The 21,478-nt window shown below is 40.1% G+C and overlaps 1 protein-coding gene across 1 annotated transcript; it reads left to right on the top strand.

The window, feature by feature from the left end:
• The first annotated feature begins 434 nt into the window (after positions 1-434).
• On the top strand, positions 435-21,247 carry emx3 (empty spiracles homeobox 3). Its single transcript, XM_067519374.1, has 3 exons — positions 435-1,265; positions 13,907-14,091; positions 17,770-21,247. The coding sequence occupies exons 1-3, from the start codon at positions 878-880 to the stop codon at positions 17,938-17,940; spliced, it is 744 nt and encodes a 247-aa protein (XP_067375475.1). The 5' UTR covers positions 435-877; the 3' UTR covers positions 17,941-21,247.
• Positions 21,248-21,478: the final 231 nt, after the last annotated feature.

Consider the following 21,478-nt stretch of genomic DNA (forward strand, 5'->3'; position numbering starts at 1 on the left):
TAAAATGTGGAATAAAAAACATGTGTCCTTAAATATGTGGACTGGTCACATCACTCCACATGAGTTTCTTTAATGCCCAATTAAAAAAGCCAAAGTGTGTGTGTGTGTGTGAGCAACAGGTCGTTTGACACAGAACTAGACAATTGACCCTGCAGGTCAAAGGTCAGGAGGAACCTTCCTGTTTACTCCCTGACAGCAAGAAGCACCTGTTTGAGGAGAAATTAGAATATTACTGGTCAGCAGAGAATGATGATGATGATGATGATGATCATCATCATCTTGTCTCTCTTATCATATTATGTTCATCCTCCTCATCACTGCCATCGTCACGTTTAACGCTTCTGTCCTCTCACTCCCCCTTAACCACTCCATCAACAAAATGGCTGTCGGAGCGCTTCCCTCTGCGCATGCTCAGCGCACCTCTGCCAGGGAGGGCAGGTATCTGTGTGCAGCCTGTTGACTGACAGAAGCTCACGGCTCGGCCAACACGCAGCATGCGGCGACAGGAGGCGTGAGGAGACACCGACAGATCAGAGCCCCGCCGCACTCTGCACAAACCCGGCTGCTGCTCGGAGGATCTGCGCAGCACTTTGACCGGACACTTTGAGGAGTTTCTGTGATTTTTATCGTGCGAGAAGCGGCCGAAGCGGAGCGGAGAGCGCGAGACACCGCCCCGGACACAGGTGAGGGGAAACTTCACCCGCCTTCAGGTGCGATCATCGGGATTGGGCTTTTACGCACTCGCGGACTCTCGGGGAGTTATGGCTCTCCGAGGGAAGTTGGGAATCTGAGCTCCCCCCGAGTCCGAGGAACTGGACAAACTGGACGTCGATTTGTTGATATCGTCACCATCTTCATCACCCGCTCAGTGCTGAAAATGTTCCAGCACAGCAGTAACAAGAAATGCTTCACCATAGAGTCTCTGGTCGGGAAGGAGGCGAACGGCCACAGTAACAACAGCGGCGGCGGCTCCGGGGATGAGCCCATCCGGCCCACGGCGCTCAGGTTCCCGGAGTCGCTGCACCCCGCTGCCGCCGCCGGAGTCTTTGGCTCCTGCTTCCAGGGAAGCGGAGGAAGGACTTTGTACACGGCCGGGCCGGACTTGGTGCTCCAGGAGCCCGGGACGCACACGCAGAGCGCCGGAGGGCTGCCGCTGCACCCGCTGCAGATCCCCCCGCAGAGTTTCTTCAGCCCGCAGCACCGGGACGCGCTCAGCTTCTACCCCTGGGTGCTGCGGAGCCGGTACCTGGGACACCGCTTCCAAGGTGAGACTGCATCTCGTCTTTGTGCGTTCGCTGTCCTATTTATGTGCATCTGCAGCTGCTGCTGGTTTTCTCCGTCTTCTGTTTGTCCGCTTCCTCAGGTGATGATGTTCAAATCAGCTTCAGCTTTGCTGCTTCTTATGTTTCACAAATTACTCTTCATTTTTCTGCTATTTCTCTCATGAGGCCTCTTCAGTTCTGTTTCCTTAGAAAAGTGAGTGATCCCCGTTTGATTATTGATGGTGTAATTGATTGACAGCTGAGTATCAGTCAAATGACGGCTGAGCAGCACAATTTGATCCTCTGCGTTTAGTGTTTAATATGAAAAATTTCCGAGCACGTTTGGCTTTTTCTCCTTCTTGTGTCCTTCTCATTAAAGATTTTCGCGTTTTTAGAGAGAAAGACACGAAAAAAAAACTCTTTTTTTCTGCATTCGAACATTTAGTGACATTTGCAGATCCTCGTGCCCAAAGTTTGTTCACATCACACATTCTGCACGTGGATTCTCACTATTTTCCCAAATATCTTTTTGTGCTTTAATGCACTTCAGTATTTGGTCAGAGGCCTGTGAAATGTGGCTCCTCTCGTCCTCCTGTTTCTAACCTGAGCTTTAGCAGCAGAGCTGACGAACTGTGCAGGAACTCGGTGACTAACTTAAAAACTCCGTGTGAGCTGAGCTGCAGCGGCTCAAAAGAAAAGTTTCATTAACGTTTTAATAGGAGCTCTCGTCCTGTTTCCTGCAACATTTTGAATGAAACTTAATTTAAAATATAATAAATGTCACGTGCTGTTTGTTATACAGGCCGTGTGTGTGTGTGTGTGTCTGCAGGAAAATTAAATATTACATTAGATAACAATCGTCCATATTTAAAGCGGCAGATTCTAGTAATAAAAACTCAAACCAGTATTTTCATGGACAGAGATAAAACGACATTATTTTCCATGTGGCACATTTTTCTTTAAGAAGAAATTTACATTTTTCGGTTTTGTTATTCATGAATAAAATCTTAAAGATCTTCGTTTCACACCTGGAACAAAAATATCATTTAAAATGAACCTGATAAAAAAAAAAAAATAACATTTTTTTTTTCCCCTTTTTTGCTCTGACTCGTGTTTTCTGAGGCAGATTTAGTTCTTTTTCATTTTCCAGTTTTCCGGCTTCAATTTAATGTGTTATAAAATTATTTTCAGGCTGAAACATGGAAAAGCGACAGTCAGCTGAGATTTCAGTGACATTAATAATTAAAATGATTATTTCTGCAGGTAAAATCCCAACAAGAAAAATACTTTATACCGTTTAGCATTAAGAACACAATATTATCATTGATAAAACAAATAACCCGCAATAACAATATTATTATTATTATTATTATTATTATTATTATTATAATAATAATAATAATAATAATAATAATAATAATAATAATAATAATAATAATAATAAAATAGCGACCCAGCGTAAGAGTAGTCAGGTGGAATTCTTCAAAATAATTTTCCGATTTTTCATATTAATCATTAAAAACGAAATTAAAAAACATAAAATGTGTAATAACATCTAAAAGAACAAAATGAACAAAATAAAAAACTAAATTAACGAAATTCGTAAATTAATTTGCATATATGGGAAAAAAGGAGCTGCAGCTGGATCTATGCTCCTAGAATCGACCTTCACATTAAAAGTCTCAGGAGGCTCAGAGACGTTTTAAATTGACAATGAAACGTCACCTGGCGGTTCGATCTCACCTTAAAGTTACATTGTTCTGCACCTGAGTGTGGACCTGGTTCTCTTCCCTTCTGCACAAGCGACACCTGGTCTGTGTTCCGCTCTAGTAACTCAACTCTAATATTGTGGTATTTCTACTTTACTTGAGTTTGTTCCATTTTCTGCTACTTCATACTTTGTATAGTAAATATCATACTTTTACTCCACTACAGTTAATTTTTAAGAATCAGATCAATAAAAATATAAGAAAAGTACAGTAAAATCTTCAAACTGTTGTTTTTACAGCAGCTATAGTAAAAGTACTTCACATTCGAATTATTAGATTCAAACATTTGATCATTAAAATCGGCTTTTATAAAAAACATTATATCTTTTATTGAAGGGAATGAGACTTTCTGGCTCACTGTCAGCATCCCATCATATAAGGTTTTGTATTTTCTAGTTTTACTTTTAAGTCTAAGATCTTTTTCGACCACTTGAATTCGAGGTTTCTGAAGTGAATCTTCTGCTCTGAAATCTGCACATTAATAATCTTCCTCATGATTAAGTTCAGCATCTCTGGTTTTATTTCTGTCGTGTACAGTCGTCTTGTTATGAATCATTCTCTCTATTAGGAAAGTGTTTATTTCTTTACGCACACACACAGACATGTGTCCCTCAGGTTGTTGACATGTCTCATCACTCCGATCATTTCTCTGCATGATCTAATGTTTAGTGTGTGAGTGTGTGAGATACACGAGCTGTGCTTTTATATACTGAATTTATTAAATATTATTGAAATTGTCCTTTGGACTTGATGAAGTCTCAGGGCGAAAGGGTTTTGTCCAGTGCTGAAAGTAACAATGTACATTCGCTGTACTTATTTTCCAGGTATTTGTACTTTACTTGAGTATTTCAGTTTTTGTGCAACAGTTTGATGCTGTAGCTCAGGAGGCCGAGCAGGTTGGAGCTGATGTTCAAGTATCTACAGGCAGTACGTGTGTGTGTGTGTGTGTGTGTGTGTGTGTGTGTGATAAAGCATCTGCCACATGACTAGATGTAAATGTGAGAGAGAACAGTTTTTATGTTACAGCCACTTATTTTCCCTGCAGGATGCAGAAAATACTCTTTTTCATAATCAAATGATCAGAGCTGCAGAACTGTGGTGAAAGGCCTCAAGTATTATTGAAGGTACTTGTACTCAGTGATGGATCATCAGAAATGTCTTTTTATTTTTATTGCTATTTTGACTCAGTTTCAGGACGTTTTACATTTGTGTTTGGGGATTTGCCTCTTTTGGACAGTTTCAGGTCATTGTTGATAATTATTTATTTTTTTATTATAATGTTTTTTTGTCTGGTAATTTACAGGGTAGAAATAGGAACAGTTACTTTCAAGGCTCTGGCTCTTGGACCCCTGACCTCTTGGGACCCTGGGCCTATGTCCTGTAGGCCTCCTCAGTACTTCATTAATTCTCGTTGTTCGATCGAGTTTTATGACACTTTATTCTTTTCATTTCTGATTGAACTACTGCACTGTCTACTCCCCTTGAGACAGTACTTTACCCATCAAGGTTTTAATTGAAGAATTTACATAAAAACATAATTTACAAAACAGTCTCACAGGTTTCCTCTTTAACTTTAAGATATTTACATTTAAAGAACTGTAGTTATTCAGTTTCATACATATTAGACACAAGTCCAACATATGAATATATGTTTGTGCACAGAACTGAGATTTGTCGGTTTTACTGCTACTGCAGTAATTTGTATCTTGATCTGACAAACATCACATGTATGTGCTCACTCGTTACTTGAAAGTACTAACAGGTAATAGTAGCTCTACTTCGGGCAGCTACAAAAAGAAAACGCACAGAATATATGAACTCGGAGGACATTTTACTGGACCATGTGTACTCTTACTTTAATATTTTAAGTAACATTTGTTTGACTGCAGTAGTATTTTTACTTTAGTGTAAGGATCTGAGTACTTTGTCCACCACCAATTTTGCTCTTTGCTGCCCACCGTAAGATGAAAGATTTGTGATAATCACTCAGGCAGGTGCCGAAAGGTCACACTCTTGATGCCTGAGGTACATCTGAGGGTCTCAACCTGAGGTTCCAGGACAGCTGCAGGGTCACGAGGGGACTGGAGGGAGTCCTCCAGCCAAATAACGAACAAAGTATCTACTTGACTTTGGAGCTAACAAAATGATTCTGCAGCTCAAGTATTTAAGTACAATTTCAAGGTAGTGAGGTACTTACCAAGTTTTAAAATGTAGCAAAGTAGAATTGTTTTTTCCCTTAATCTCATTTCTTTTAAGCAGCTACAGAACAAAAGACGATAAATTCTCCAAAGTCAAAACAAATTTGACACGTTTACAGATATTTTTGGGAACCTGTGGAACATTGAGAAGCCAAATTAATGTTGATCAGATAATTTCATATAGTCTGTAATATCACAGACTATAAAACACACAGTACTTTTAATACTTAGTCTCGTTTTTAAAGAAAATTGACTTATCAGACTACTTTTAAATTTCAGCTTTACCTCGTTTGTTTTGTTTTTAATTGGCTTCACAGTAGAAGCCTTGAGAGTTTCACAATAAAGGTCGTCAATGGATATTTTGTGCTAATGGGCTTTTAATTTGAAATACCTGCCAGTGCACTGAAGATACGCAATTATATATTATTTTTTCTCTCATTTTTCTTCTTACTCTCATTATACTTTTATTATACATTTGTTTTTACCTGTTGGATTTTATGGCTGAATTTCCCGTTGGGATGAATAAAGTATCTGTTCTGGAGAAACGTGAGCATGTTGGTAAAATCATTTTCTTTCAGGATTCTTTTTTTCTTGATTTAACGTCGTCTTTTCAGTTTTCTTCTCTTTATGGATTTGATTTTGTCTTTCTAAATCGGATCTAATCTTGAATCTAATTGGCGTTTTGAGCTGTAAGCGACTTTAAGCTAAACAAACCAGGTACATTGTAGTAAATTTAATTCTAACCTGCTTGTTGTTGTTACTTCATCTGTGAACTGAGACTTTTCTAACTAACTTTACAGTCTCCGTCCGTCTCCGTACAGTCTCAGTGTCCCTTTGTGCTGGTGTGGCAGAAGTGAGACAAATAATATGTCTGGAGATATAGACGTGTTTTATATTTGCAGTACTTTCTTTGGTGGTATTGTTGAAGATGTGTTTCCTTCCTGCAAACACTTTTTTTTCCTCCTGAACTTGTGCAGGCACATCTTCACCACAGTTTGCAGCACCTGCATCGCGTCTCTTCATGGACTCTAATCTAATCACCTCCCAGGTTCTCATGCCGTGCAACAGATAATCGATGGATATATTTGGACACTGATGCTCTGATACTGGGATATTTTCTGTTGTGGTGCTGCGGTCGAATCTTGGTTTTCGTGCCGATGTTTTACTCGCTTGGATGTGTCTTTGTCTCTGTTTTCACTGCCTACAGCAAAGGTCTCACTTGTGTTCAGTGCTAGAAGAAGTATTGTGATTCTCTAAGTACCTTTTACCATTTTGGTAAAAACATAGATACAACACACTTGAAATTCATACTTAAGTGAAAGTATGTGGGAAAAAAAGCTATTACGGCTACTACTACTCCTACTACTACTCCTACTACTACCACTACTACTACTACTACTACTCCTACTGCCTCTGCTACTATAAAGTGCTAGTGCCAGTCCTACCTTTACTACTGCTACTACTGGACAGTGACCACGAATACTACTACTGTTGCTGTTGCTACAGTTGGTAAAAATAATGATACACATTTGTCCACTGTTGCCCAATAATCATCAATCCATATTAAAATAAAATAATTAAAAATACATTTCACCTTTTGAAGCTGGACATAAAATACTTTTTGTATTTTGATTCCATTTTCACAACAAAGGCCAATAGAATTTATTTTTACAGCGTGTGTTTTATAAAGTCTTCATTCATAGGTTTTACATGGAAATCATCATTTATAAGTAAATCTCTCAAATAACTGCAGTAGAGTAGAAGTACAAAGAGACACAAATAGGTCTTTAAAGTAAAAGGACCTCAGTTTGTGATCAGTAATGTAATAACCGTAATAAAGTTGACTCACTGTGGGCTTGAGTCCATAGAACACAGAGTAAATGTACTTGGTTCCTTTCCACCACAGTTTTCTTTCAGTCTGCTTTGCAGCAGTTTCGGCACATTTGCATGTTCCCTGCTATCAGCTGTGGTTTTGAGCTCTGTTTGATCTGAATGCTGCTCATCAAGTTGTTAGCCGCTCGCCTGCTAATCACACCTGTAAACAATAACACAGCACTGACAGTTACCTGAGCAGGTGTTTGCTGGCAAAGAAACGGATCTAAACACACACACACACACACACACACACACACACACACACACACACACACACACACACACACAGAATACGTGAATTCAGCTTCCATATAAGTGTATTTTGGCTAAGTCAGAAACAAAACGTGTGTGTTACTTCAGGTGCTGCATCCTTTGATGGACCTCCGTAAACCGGATTAGGATTATTTCCTGTTTACGTCGCTCATCCTGGTTGGATGACACGGCAGCTTAACTAGCAGCTAGCTGACAGGCTAACGTCAAGGAAATGTTTTTATTAAAACTTGAGGATTTAAGCCCCTTAGTCTTTTGCTAGCACAGCAGCTAGCTAGCTGCCAATTTCACTGACAGTCACATGACCTGCGGCCAATAGGCTGAAAGGTTCAGGTGGGAGGAGTTTACTACAACAACAGAGTAGTTGTTACATATTACTACTGTTACTACTTCTAATACCAATGTCTTTCTACACACCTGGACAAGATGGCGGCTCAAAGCTTTAGACCTGAAACACACACACAAGGTTCTAGTTAAGCTAAGAAAGAAAGATGTTACATTGGTTAATTTGTTTGTGGAGGTTTAATAAATAGATAAATACATTTTTTAATTAATAAAGAAATACAATACATATCTTTAGTTGTACAAGCAACATAAATTATATGCTCAACATATTGAGTTACGTACATGTACTAGTACTGCTGTCTAAAAGTAGCTGCGGTTGAACTGTACTGCAGTACTGAAACAAGAAGGGTGGACAAAATACCAGATACACCTGTCACTATATTATGTTTGTTGTCTGTTTACACACAATCACTGTTCTAATGTAGTGTGGTGCTATGTTTAGTGTATTTATGATCTCAGATTAGTGTGTGTGCATCACTTTACCTGACAGAATAAATTCTATTGTACTGATTATTTTAGTTTCACATTGTAACACAAACACAAAACCACTTTTTTGTTGCCTCATCCCACACACACACACACACACACACACACACCGACAGGTTTGGACTTGTTCTCAGTGCCAGGGGAGCCCGATGTGCTATCTGCCCCAACCACCACTTCCTCCTCCTCCTCCTCTTCTTACAGTCAACGTGTTCTTAGAATCTTTCCTCCATGATAAAAAGAAAAGTTCACAATCTTTAAATCGTGTCTGACAACAGACGTCTGGAGCAGTGAAGTAGAACGTGATCCACACTCCCTGTTCTGTGCATTCTTCTTCCTGCACAATGACCTGTGTTACTGACGTCTTCTTCACTCTTTAGATTCTAACGACCACATTTCATTTTCCAGTCGTTTTAGAAACATGTTAGAAATATGGTACATGCAGGATAAATTACTACAACTACTGCTATTATTGCTTATCGTGCTACAGCTAAAACGAACACATCCAAATGTAATACTACTGCTCCTATGGCCTGTTCCTATTACAGATACTGATGCTGGTGGCTCTTTTTCTGCTGCTGCTTCTTCTTCCTTTGTCAGTTTTTCATCCCAACCTAAGGTGTTTCCATCTGCTGCAGATTTACTTCAAATATGGTGACGCACTCACACTCACACCGGTGGGGGAGCTGCTATGCAGCTGGCCAACACTCGGCGGGAGCAAGTAAGTTGGGGTTTAGTGTCTTGTTCAAGGACACTTTGACATGTGACTGGAGGAGCCAGGAATCGAATCTCTACCTCCTGCGCCGCAGTCGCCCCAACTCAGATGAATTACAGATGAATTACTTGGCCAAAACTATATAGACAACAGGCCCCTCTCTCAGGCACTGAGCTGGTTCCCCATTCGTGCTTCAGTTCATCCTGAAGGTGGTCGGGCTCAGGAGGTCTCTAACACAGCAAATCTCAACGAGCGAAGATGCTTTTGTTTCGTTAAAGGAATTCTGGGAAACCTACAACACCTACTCTTCACAGCTCAAAACAGCTGCTAGGGCTGTTTGGCTTTGTGCAGCATGTTGACGCCAGAGGAGGACGAATATCTGTTGAACACTGTTTAGAAAATAGATCCAAACTAGAACGAACACACACACACACACACAATATCGTGTAATTAACGCCACCTTTTCTCTCTCAAAATTGCAATTGTTTAAAAACCCATGATGTGCAGTATGTCTGCAGCTGTTTCTGTCTCCTGAAGTCAGAAAGATTATCTGAGCACAGAAGCTTCCTTTAACCTGCTAGTGTGTGTGTGTGTGTGTGTGTGTGTGTGTGTGTGTGTCCTGCAGAATGCTGTCGTTATCTGGTTAAACCCTTCAAACTAAGTCATTAGAGACTTAAAAACTGGGGTCTGTGGGTTGTTTTTTTTCTTTCCTTCACTGAGTATAAGCTGCGTCTGATCCTCTGAACATGAGCGAGGATCTCGGTCTCTCAAACATTTAAAGAAAAAAAAACATCTGGATTCATCAGAGCTGTAAAACCCTGAAGTAACACAAGTGTGGAATGAAGCAGTAACATTACTACAATAGAATCAGTGTTTCCAGTGGAACGTGTGTTTTCTGCACAATAAAGCTCAGTGCACTGCACAAAACACCGCAGTGGTTACAAGGCTCGAGAGCTGCGCACGTTAACCTGCTCTAAACAAGTATTTACAGTGTCCTGTGTGAGTACACTGAATGTGTAAAGAGTGAAACAGATCTTTGTCCTGTGGAGGGAGGATTTATTTAACCACACGTCTGATAAACAAATGAGCTCGTTTTGTTGTAACCAGAGATGGAGAAAATTTTAATTCGCAGAACCACAGGAGAATGTATTTACTGCAAGTATCCAAGGTAAACAAAATACCCGATAATATACAGAATTTGAGTACTGGAGATCAGGAAGGTGTTTGTGTGGTAGTTGTGTGTTACTTCATTCTGCCAAAGGTGTGTTTCCATTTCTGTTCCTTCTGGTTTTCTCTCCACATTATGTCTCTGATGCTTTAAAACAAATGAAACTGAAAAATCCTGATTATTATAGTCACTTAATAAACTCAGCTCCACCTTTACCTGATCTTTCATTTACTCCTTAAAAGTCCAACAAATATGGACTCGACATGTTCATGTTATCAGCAGCATTAGTTTAAAACAGAACATACTGTATCTTTAGTAGTTTTTTTTACATAAAGATTTGGAATTTGCAGTGAAGGTCTTGCACCTTAACAAATAAATAGACGTAATGTATTTATTTCTTTCTATACGCCTCAGTCTACAGCTTCAGCTCACGGCTGTTTTCTTCAGGAGTGGAAACAAGGACTAAATCAGCAGAAACTTGATGGAGTTTGGTAAAGAATTCTGCAAACTGAGGACTTTGGCAGGTGTCTGAAACTGTTTGTCCTGAATAAGACTGTTTTTCTTAGTTTTTCTTCTTTAGAAATGAATCCAAACCTTTTGAAGTATTTGCAGCAAACGCTGTCAGCAGAGTTTGTCGTGTTAACGTGTGCAGATGACAGCTTTCAAAAGACGCCACGTGAAGGAGAGAAAGTAGAAAGAGTTGAAAATGAGCAGGACACGTTGCCCTTTGACTGAAACTGTATCAGTAACAAGCATTTTCACATTGATCCTGGAGTTTGGTGTAAGATCTCCAGACAGTTTGATGGTTAAATTCTTCTCCACTACCTTAATCTCTGTTTTCTTTTTGTTGGTTCCGTGTATTCGATGCTGAGAACCAAACTAAAACAGCATCTCTGACCTTCCTGTCAACTCGATGTCGTTTCTGCATTTGAGCATCACCTCAACATTCAACAGAAATCAAGCTTCACATTTGCAAACCAAGACGCCATCAGTCACAGCTTGTGACTCAGATTTTTGCATATGAATATCACTTCATAGAAGCTAACGCTGGCTAAAACGCGTGAGCACGTGTCTGCTCTCTGTGAGCCGCCATTGTCCTCCTCGCCTCATCGATGCCGCCGACCAACCGACGTTTTTGCGTGCGTCGCGTCGGCGGCAGCAGCGGTTGAAGACGAGTCGTGTATGGATTTGTTTTTATGTAAAATGCATTGAAGAATTTACGTGCGATTTCAATAAAAGGCCAGAAAAAAATAAAGCAGATGTTCAATGTGGCTTTTGAGAAAAAGCAAAAGACACAAAGAAGCACGACATCCAGTTTTGCCGACATTGTCTCGGACAAACTCAAGCACACGTGGACACGCCTGGTAAACAAATCAGCCTCGGTTCTCGTGAAAGAAATCAAATCACTTCATCACTGCAGTAAAACGAACAGAAGCTCTGTGGAAAATTACTGCAGACAAACTTTAGGCTCAGGTGTTAACACGCTGATGCTTCGACCTTTAGGACAGTTTGACGGTTGTAAATTCCATGTTCGCAGTTTGAACAATAGCGACACACACATTTAAGGATTTTATTGAAGCACACAACCTCCTGTTGTCTGTTAAATGTTGTGGAGAGAGAAAGTGAGAAAAATGATTCGTGGATGAATGAATTTGAACTGAGACATTTTTAGAAGAAATCCAAACTTAAATGAAGGATCAGAGGTCATCATGTATTTGTAGCTGTAACGCAGATCTGTGGTGATAGAGTTGGTGATGAACAGGAAATGGTTTCAGCTTAAAAAGAGATTGAACTGTTTCTGGAGACATTTGAACATGTTACGGTTTGAATGTGAGCAGCAAATTCAAGAACAACACATTTGTATCTTTTCTGATGTGATCTGTGTTATTCATGTAAACTTTAGGTACCTTTTACTTTTTATTAGAGTTGCAGATGTACACAAACCACAGTGCAACTATCTATTTACTACAAACAGAACTTTCAGTTTTATGCTTCACCTGAAGTAAAAAGTAGCTGATGTAAAATGCACTGATTAAATACTGTAGAACTTGATTCGGTTGATAACATGAATTAACTAGTCTGGTCCAGATTTGTTCCACTTGAGCCTAAAATTTTCTACAAAAATCGAAAATGTTCAGGTCTTTAGTTAAATTCATGCACAGAATCAAGGAGAGAACCACTTCAAAAAGCTGATTTCTGACTGGTTACTGTGGAAACAAAACATTCATTTTACTTCTTCTGTTCACTAATTGACACTTTTACTTTTATTATTGCTAAAAAGCTAAAGTTTGAGGAATCACAACAGGGAAACAGATTTTAACTTCATGTTCTTACAGCTGCTTAATAATAAACCATTGTTTATTAGAGTCTCAGTTACTAAAGCTTCAGCCACTGAGTGGAAGAAAAGTAACTTCACTCCAGCACTTGAGTAAATGCATTTGTTACTCAGCTTTCACTCATTGTGTCTCAGGACGTACGATCACGGTAGTTTGCATGTACAGTGATATTTAATGTGGTGTGATATGTGGAGAGCTTTGATTGAGCTGCTTGTAGCCCTGTCAGCAGAAGTGAAGTTGAGATGTGACCAGTGTCTGCAGGAAAAGTTGGCTAGAGTCTGATCAGCCTGATGTTGTAGTCGGTGACTCTGCAGCCTGAGAGGAGGAGGACACGTGGTCATCAGTGATGACGCCCAGATTTCTGACTGAAGATGCTGTTAGGCCGAGTCTGAGTCTGAGAGATGGAAATGACAGAAATGTCTAGAGACAGTACAGTGAACAATAGGACAGGAGCTACATAAAAAAAGACTCTAGCATGTGAATTTGTTTTTTTTACTCTTCAGTAAAGAAGCGAGTAAAACATTGAGTAACTTGGACAAAAATCTCAAATAAAATGTACAAATGCAGTCATCAGAAGTAAGTCACAAAAATGAGGGAGGTAAACAGTCGAGTGTCCACAGAGTTGATCATTTGTGTATTTTCTCTTTGACTGTGTACACAGTCACAGTTTTGTGGTGCAGCAGCATCAGATGTCTGTGGTTTGACTCCAGAACCAAACGCAAATGATCTGCAGCCGCACGTACACACACACACACACACACACACACACACACACACACACACACACACACACACACACACACACACACACACACACACACACACACACACACACACACACACACACACACACGCGGTGTTTGAGCGATTTAACCAGACACATAGGTTTTTATGTCCACTGTCCTTTGTTTTAATGAGGTGCTTTACTGCAGCTTTTCACTTTTTTTTTAAGGATGTTTTGTATCCTGCTGCAATTCACTGTAGTCGTTTGTTACTTTATGGGATATTTTCCAGGTAAACCAAACTTCCCCCCCCACTTTTCCTTGTTGAGCTGCAGTGGAACAGGATCAGAGAGAAAAGTTTGGAAGTTAACCACATGATTTGTCTAAAAGACTTATGGCATATTGTCCCCAGATAATTTTCCACAGAATGAGCATCTCTTCTGTCCTCAGCAAAACCAGTCTGTACAGACACATCACTTTCTGTCCTATTTCAATATTCAGAGGACAAGGTTTTTAATAAGGACAGTAGTTGATCTCCCTCACATTCAGCTTATCTCAGGCTGAAAGAGACTGTAAAAAGAGGGAAACTCACCATGAACACAGCAAGCAGTGTCATCTCATCAGTCTGTCCCACTGCCTGATTGTCCAAATGTAGGGGAGGTCAAACTGCTGAGGTCAGGACATGTGTGAACATGTCCTTCAGCTGCTCTCCCATTTCTGACCTTCAAGTTATTAATGTGTGTGTGTGTGTGTGTGTGTCCAGGGGAGGACAGCAGTCCAGAGAACCTGCTGCTTCACGGTCCATTCTCCAGGAAACCGAAGAGGATCCGGACGGCGTTCTCTCCGTCTCAGCTGCTCCGTCTGGAACGAGCCTTCGAGAAGAATCACTATGTGGTCGGAGCAGAGAGGAAACAGCTGGCCAGCGGTTTGTGTCTGACGGAGACGCAGGTAGGAATCATGGGAACCTGAGGACAGGGTTTATGGTTTATTTATGTTAAATAACATCAGCAAAAAATAAGATTTGCAATCATATAAATGAATGAACAAAATCTGAAAAAATTAATGACATAATCAATTTATTCAAAGACTAACAGCTAAAAATAACAAAATAAAATAATGAATCTGCACTAAATAAACAAAGACAGCAGGACGACGTGTGAAATGCCACATTTAAAACAAGATAGTGAAAGAATGAAGTAATGAAAATGATAAAAATGAGTCAGTCAGGACGTTCAAGCATTTTTAGATGAATAAATTAATTTATTAACAAACTCATTTGTCATCAATAAACTGTAGTGACAAAAAACCAGGACAAATGGATGAATGAGTAGTTTAAAAAGGATAAAATAAAGAAAACTGGGACAGATGTATAAGAATAAACGATGAACAGATAAATTGCTATAAACTAAACAAATTTTAAAGAAAATGTGAATGTATGAATTAATGCAGAGTCTAAAATGTATAGTTCCATTGTTATTAATTAATTCCATTTTAAAATGTTAAAATATTTACAGGTAGAATTTCAGAAAATTTGGATGAATGGATGATTTTAAACTGTCTAGTGCCAATAAGACATTTTCCTCCCTAAAATATGAATAAGTGAATCAATGAAATAAATGCGTGCACTAAAATTGACAATAGAATTCATAAAACGCGATTCCTCCAGGAGCAGTGAATGAACTGACAATCTTTTAATGATAAATGCAGTGACACAAACTGCGTCACACAAAAAACCTAAATGCAGCAAAATCCTCTTAAATTAATGATTGTTAAACACAAAAGTGCAGGAAGCAACGGTTCCGAAGAAATTTTTCTCCTGAAAATATGGTGAGAATGGTCCAGAAAGAAGCATCTAGAAAATGAATGAATGAGAAAATGTTTTTATAGAAATCACCAGATACTGTAAGATACTCACTCAGAAAAAAAGCACAAATAAATTCAAATAAAATTAAAATGGGTAGATATTTTTAAAATAAATGCTTCATGAAATCCCTGAACAGCACATGGTCATTTTTATCAGGACATTTAAACAGATGAAGAAATAAATTGCTGATGAGTAAATGAATGCAAATCACAAAAAAACCAAAAAACAAATCCTTGAATAATATCATGTATATAATGTGAATGGCTGAAAGAAATGCAGCATCTGAAATATTCAGATATTGTTTCTTTGGAAAAATGTAAGAAATTAAATTAAGACTAAGAAAAACTTTATTATGTTGGTGTAAATTAAAGAAATGTAAAACCAGTAATCTGTGAGGTTGTGTGTGTGTGTGTGTGTGTGTGTGTGTGTGTGTGTGTGTGTGTGTGTGTGTGTCTGTGTGTGTGAGATTTGAACCACAAACCCTGTCAGCACCTGTGACGTTTCCTGCGGAGCCTCGTTAATATTCTGCTGCAAACGGTCTTTAAGTTAAGTGAGATGTCAAAGGCTGCTTGACATGATCCAGATTGTAGGAATGAAGGGGGGGAGGGGAGACGTGAGTCAGCTCCCTCTGCCTTTTCTCAGCAGTGACTGACAGCATTTGTCATCAGGTTGCTGCGGCGATACGAGCCCTGACGCCAGTGGAACGTCATGATTCATCCACAATTATTTATGAGCAAAGTTTCACAACAGAAGAAGAAGAGAGTCAGTCATCAGCAGTTAGTGATCAGACACAACATGGAGCTGTTGCAGTCAGTCATTAGTTTTAATAAAGTCACAGGGTTGATACCCATGTTCTGCAGTGGGGGGAAGACTAGCACAATTAAAGTCCTGCATTCCAGACTTAGTAGTACCTGCAGATATACTATACTACTAATACAGAATGGTCCGTCATTCGTAGTACATGTTGACTGAAGTACACGTCGGTAACATTTTGAATGCAGTACTGATACTAGAGTATTTTACAGTGTTGTATTAGTACTTGACAGTGAAGTGGAGGTGACAGTGCTGTGTTTGACCTTAGTAGCACCTTTTCTTATAAAGCACTACAGTACGACTCCACCACCCACTGAGATAAATACATAGTAGAATTATCCCCTTTCTGACAGTTTCACCCTGAACTATGAGAAATAATGACATTTGTAAAAGTGGAATTTATGGCAGAGCTGCTGTATTGGATTAAATAGCACAGATGGTCATAATGTTTTGCCCGTTCGGGATATTCTGACCTGCAGCCTCCATTTAACCATTTATACTTTTGGGACTTTTCTAATTTTCTACGTTTGTTTCATGTCAGATACAAGTTTGATCTCTGGACAGATTCCCACAGGAAGCATTCGGCTTTGTCTCGTCAGCGCCGTCAGAGACATGTCGGTGTAATTGCAGGGCGTCCTGTGTCTGATTTGATATTCGAGCTTCTATTGGATCCTGATTTAATGTCGTTGTGACAGGTTGGGCAACATCAGCTCTTAGTCAGCACGCTGTGCCCTACAGGACGAGTTTTAACAGTTCTGCACGTCACACTGAAGGTTTAACAGAGTAAAGCTATTCAATCATCCTGATGACATATGGTCACGTGCTACACTTGGTTTCCCACAAATTTTTCCAACTTTCCACCTTGTACTAGTTGTTGTCTGTCTTTAGGTCTTTTGTTCTGTAATTTAATATAGAATTTAGAACGTAAGATCCAAAGCCAATCAGACTTCAGGGACAATCTGCTCCTGTCTTTACTAAAGTCAGGAGTCAGGACTCGTGCAGCTGCAGCTCTGAGCTCAGTCCGCTGCTTAAACAAAAACTTGCATTTGTGCAGCGTCTTTATGAGGAAAATGTTTTTACAACACACAGCAGACACGGCTACAAACACTGTTAAAATAAAGTATTTACATCGTTTCTGCAGGAGTTAGGCCTAAAAACTGCACCAGACCTGATTCATAGAGAAAAACTGACTTAGACCAAATCCCCCTACTCATTATGTAGGACATCCTCCGTAACCACGTTACAGTTGTAACTTTTACATAAACAGGGAAGGGGCGGGGGGGGGGGGGGGGTTAAGACAACACCGATTTCTCTGCCATGTAAACTTGTAACCAGGTTTTCTAATCGACTTTCTCCAACTGTGTCCGTGTGTCCGTGTCCAACTTCTGCAGACAGGAACATGCAGCCGAGTGAAAGGAGAAACCGCTTCACTGTAAAGTGACACAAAATGGCTCGTAGAAGTCTAAATTAGTCTCCTTCCCCTGTGCTGTCACTCTGCAGCTGCATGAAAAGAACGAGATGTCAGGAAGCAGCGTTTTCGGTCATTATACAGTTAAAATAGCCAGGCTTCCAGGACAAGTCACAGGTGGTGGAGAGACCAGGTTACTCTGCTGCTGCATGTAGATGCAGACCTCTGGAATGGGCTCCAGGCCCCACGACCCTGAGCAGTAAGCAGTGCTTACAGATACGTAAGCTGGGTACAGAAGTCACCGTTGAATAGTAGTGTCTGAATGTTGAGTGTGTGTGAAGCCATCTTCTATATTATTCACTCAAAACTTCCACAATGGAAACTAAAAAGTAGCGTAAATGGCTTGTACACTATTGTCTGCTAACAATCCCACAATGCATCACAGTTAAGCTGTGCAGCAGAGGGTGAGCGGTCACATGTCCTGACATGGGGGACTTTGCTTCATCATAAACGTGCTCTACCTGTCTGTGTGTCCGTGCAGGTGAAGGTGTGGTTTCAGAACCGCAGGACGAAGCACAAGCGTCAGAAGTTGGAGGAGGAGTCTCCTGAAGCTCAGCAGAAGAGGAAGGGCAGTCAACACGTGAGCCGCTGGCGAGCTGCGACGCAGCAGGCCGGAGGCGGCGAGGACGTGGACGTCATCAGCGAGGACTAGACTGCAGCAAACACACACAGAGCTGTCCACACACACGCACACACGCGCACACACACGCGTTCATGCAGTCATTGGTTTTAATCAATCATTCGTTTTTCCAGTTCAGTGTTTGCACCCACAAGTCTTCACTGAGGACACGAGTTTTTTACTACACAGCACAGTCCAGTTTGAAACCTGAAAAAAACATGAATCCAAGTGAACTGAAACACACGACGAGAAATGACGCATAGAAAAACAGAAGCAGCTTCATGAAAACACTAAATGTGTGAACACAAACGCATCACGAGCGGATCTTCAGCAAATTGGAGTTGTAATCTTTGGGTTCATAAACAAACAGCAAATTCACGTGCACTCGGTGTTTGGAGTGAGCACAGCACCTCAGTCACTCTGTGGGAGTGAAGTGTTGTGCTGTGTTCACTTGTCTTAAAAAAGCTTCAGCACATTGAAAGTCTTAACCAGGACTGAAGAGATGCAGCAGGCAGGAGACAGCTAGAAACTACTAACCAGTGGGTTCACAGTTTTACTAGTTTGAAAATGTCAAATGAGTTAGTAGAAATAATTTCTAACAAAAAGCTTCAATTTCAAACTTTTTTTGGAGACTTTCTATGTAGGCAATGCTCACAAATTGCAATGAGAATCTGCCAAAAGCATCTCAGGGAAACAAAAGAATTTATCAAATCCTTCAAAACCTGTTCAGAGTTTGCAGGTCTGCTGTGCTCGCTCTCAAAACGTAATTCACCGTTTGCTTACAGCTCAAACGTCTGGTAAAACAAATACACTCTGTAAATTTAGTATATTTCTCCTTAATGTTAAACTTTGAGACGACAAGCAAGCAAACACACACTCACACGCGCACACACGTGGACAGCTCACCTTTCCGAGGACTGCCTGTGTCCCTGAAGGCATCGCAGCTCATGCAACCGACAGGAAGTCAAAAGACAACTTTCCTGTTAGAGATGAGAAAACAAATCAGCCATGAGGAGAAGCTTTGTTAAAAAGACCTGCAGCTTCCTGTTGGACTGAAGATCTGAGACACAGTCGCAGCTGTTTTTTTCTTTTTGGTGCCAAACGAAGCCAGCGTCCTGAAAAAGAGACGATGAAACGGGGAGGAGAAGCTGAATGTTTCTGAGCGTCTGTCGCACACAGACGGCAGCCGGAGAGCAGGAAAATCTGCTGCCGTGTCTGAAAGAAGAAAACAAGGTTCCTCCATCAGGAGTTCGTTTGCCTGATCTCAGAGGGAAACTTATTTAACAGAACAAACCCTCCTGTGTTAAAACAAACCTCCTCCATCTGTGATGCTTTTGCTTTCAGGCCCCTTTAGTGCATCTGAATGTTAAATTAAAACAGAGACTCTCTAAAGACCTGCTGGACAAAGACTCAGAGCAGCAGGTCTTTGAGTTCAGTCAAAGAAAAGGGCAGCAATTAAAAATCAGTGCCCGACAGGGACGAACGTCACACATTGTCTTCTGGAGTCAAATAATCCAACAGCCAGCTGCAGGAGGGTGGAGGTTTAATGCAAACAGACGTGAACGTGAACCGTAGTTGCAATAATGTAACTTAAATAACCCTGATACGACTCAACTTTATTTTGGTGCAGATGCATGACTGAGTTTAGCAAAGAAATTCCAGGTATCACAGAACAGAACACAACTCGCATGCTGAGTTATGGTCTCACATCCTTTTGTGTCTCTTTTTGCTCATTGGCTTTGCTTCTTGTCCCTTTGGGATCGTTTTGGTCCATTTATCTGACAGAGCCGCAGATCCAGGACCAGAAAGTGGACCAGCTCTAATGCAAAGACACCTGATCTTGGTTTGTTCACACTGCAGAGAAATAATGCTGCGTTCACATGACATCTGGTTCACGCTTCCCCTGAGAGTTAACTCACCCTAAGAAGCTGCTGGCTGTTGGTTTACTGACTGACAATAATTTACACACTTGCTGGGAAATGTAGAAAAATCAGCCTTGAGAATTTGCCAGCATGAAATCGCTGCGAAACATCACTGGCATTGAACAGGTGAACCCAGAATATGTCCTGTTGGAGGAACCTGTGATCTTCTGTCTGTTTGTAAGAAAATCTCCAGAGAAAAACAACTATAGTTTCTCCTATAATCTGTAATATTCTGGGCTCACGTCAAAAAAACTTGTGAACGTGTAAATTTACAGTGGGGTCCATGAAGCCTGACATTTCCACATAATCCTGGAAATAAGCAGTTTGAGGGTTTAGAGGCGAGAAGTTGTGATGTGTGAAATAAAGAAATCTGTCAGATTGTAAAGTCAGCTTCAGATAAAACTGATCCAGTTTCCACAAAGTCTAATTCATTTTGTATGTTTCAGTCGTTTTGGTGTCCAACATCTTTTTTTGAATTAATTCTGCATTCATTTGTGTATTTGAGTCTGTTTCTCAGTCATTTTGTGCTAATCTTTTCTCTGTGTGGTCAAATTGTTTCCATTTTTAGGTCATTTTCATTTCTGTTGGATTGTTTTGCATCTCTCTTTGTGCAGTAGCTCAGTCCATCCCTGATGTCAGTCTCAGATTCCCACTATGCAGGTTGATTTAGTGGAACAAGACTCCGATGAGTCGATCAGCGCTTCAGTGGAGAAAACTGCAGAGATCTGAGCTTCGTACCAGCATTGATTTCTAACAACTTGTTTTTCTAAATTCTTCGATGATTATTTTCAGATTTGCGTGAAACGATCACAGGTCTTCTGCGTGTTGGACCCCACCACTGCATGCACAATATTTGGTTGGTTTCAACTCTGATGTCGCTGACGACACTGGATGTAAAAGGAAAAACTAGAGTACGTTCTAAAAGTGCTCGTAGGAAAATTATAGTTGTTTTTTTAAGGGTTTCCCTGCGGCACTCAGCTGATCCTGGAGCAGTTTGAACTAGTTTCACTTTTCATTCTGCTGGTAGTTTTTGTCTTTGAAAAACAAACACAAATTGTTGGTATTTATGTAAAAAATGGATTTGAAAAAGTATTCTATGCATCTGATGTGTATAAAATGATGATAATAATAATATTAATAATAATAATAATAATAATAATAATGTGTGGACTGTCCTGTTTGTTTCTCTCACTACATCAGTTCATCTGTTGGTTTCTTCTTCTTCCTGGACAGATTTACCTCATCATCTCCTTATGTAGCACTTCTTCTTCTTCTTAGTCAAATCTATTTTTTCATTGTTTTAGGATCGAATGCACTAACTGTACAACTTGTCTCCTCTTACAAAAAGGGAAACGAGCCCGAAACTTTGTACTTCCTGTGTTCAGATTTGGAAAAATATAAATAAAATGAAATAAAACAAGAGGTTTTCTTCGTGTGCTGAAAATCTGAGAACAGGGATCGGTCTTGATTTTTTAATTTTTTTTCTCAAGAATTATTTTTCTGTTTCCTTCTTTCTTTTTATTTCTGACTCTGAATTGAGTCTAAAAATTGTCAAATTGGAAAGATTACATTTTAAGATCAATTATAAATAGAACTGAGGAAATTGTGTTTCTGCCTAATTTGGGCTAAATGTCATTTTAATTTGGAAA

The sequence above is a fragment of the Channa argus genome, chromosome 10 (assembly GCF_033026475.1).
Source record: "Channa argus isolate prfri chromosome 10, Channa argus male v1.0, whole genome shotgun sequence".
Classification (NCBI taxonomy): domain Eukaryota; kingdom Metazoa; phylum Chordata; class Actinopteri; order Anabantiformes; family Channidae; genus Channa; species Channa argus.

What these genes read in the sequence shown, in the direction of transcription:
- emx3 (XM_067519374.1), top strand. Translation starts at nt 878, where the DNA reads ATGTTCCAGCACAGCAGTAACAAGAAATGCTTCACCATAGAGTCTCTG. An exon ending in CCTGGGACACCGCTTCCAAG is followed by an intron (nt 1,266 to 13,906) that starts GTGAGACTGCAT and finishes GTGTGTGTCCAG; the next exon opens with GGGAGGACAGCAGTCCAGAG. An exon ending in TGTGTCTGACGGAGACGCAG is followed by an intron (nt 14,092 to 17,769) that starts GTAGGAATCATG and finishes GTGTCCGTGCAG; the next exon opens with GTGAAGGTGTGGTTTCAGAA.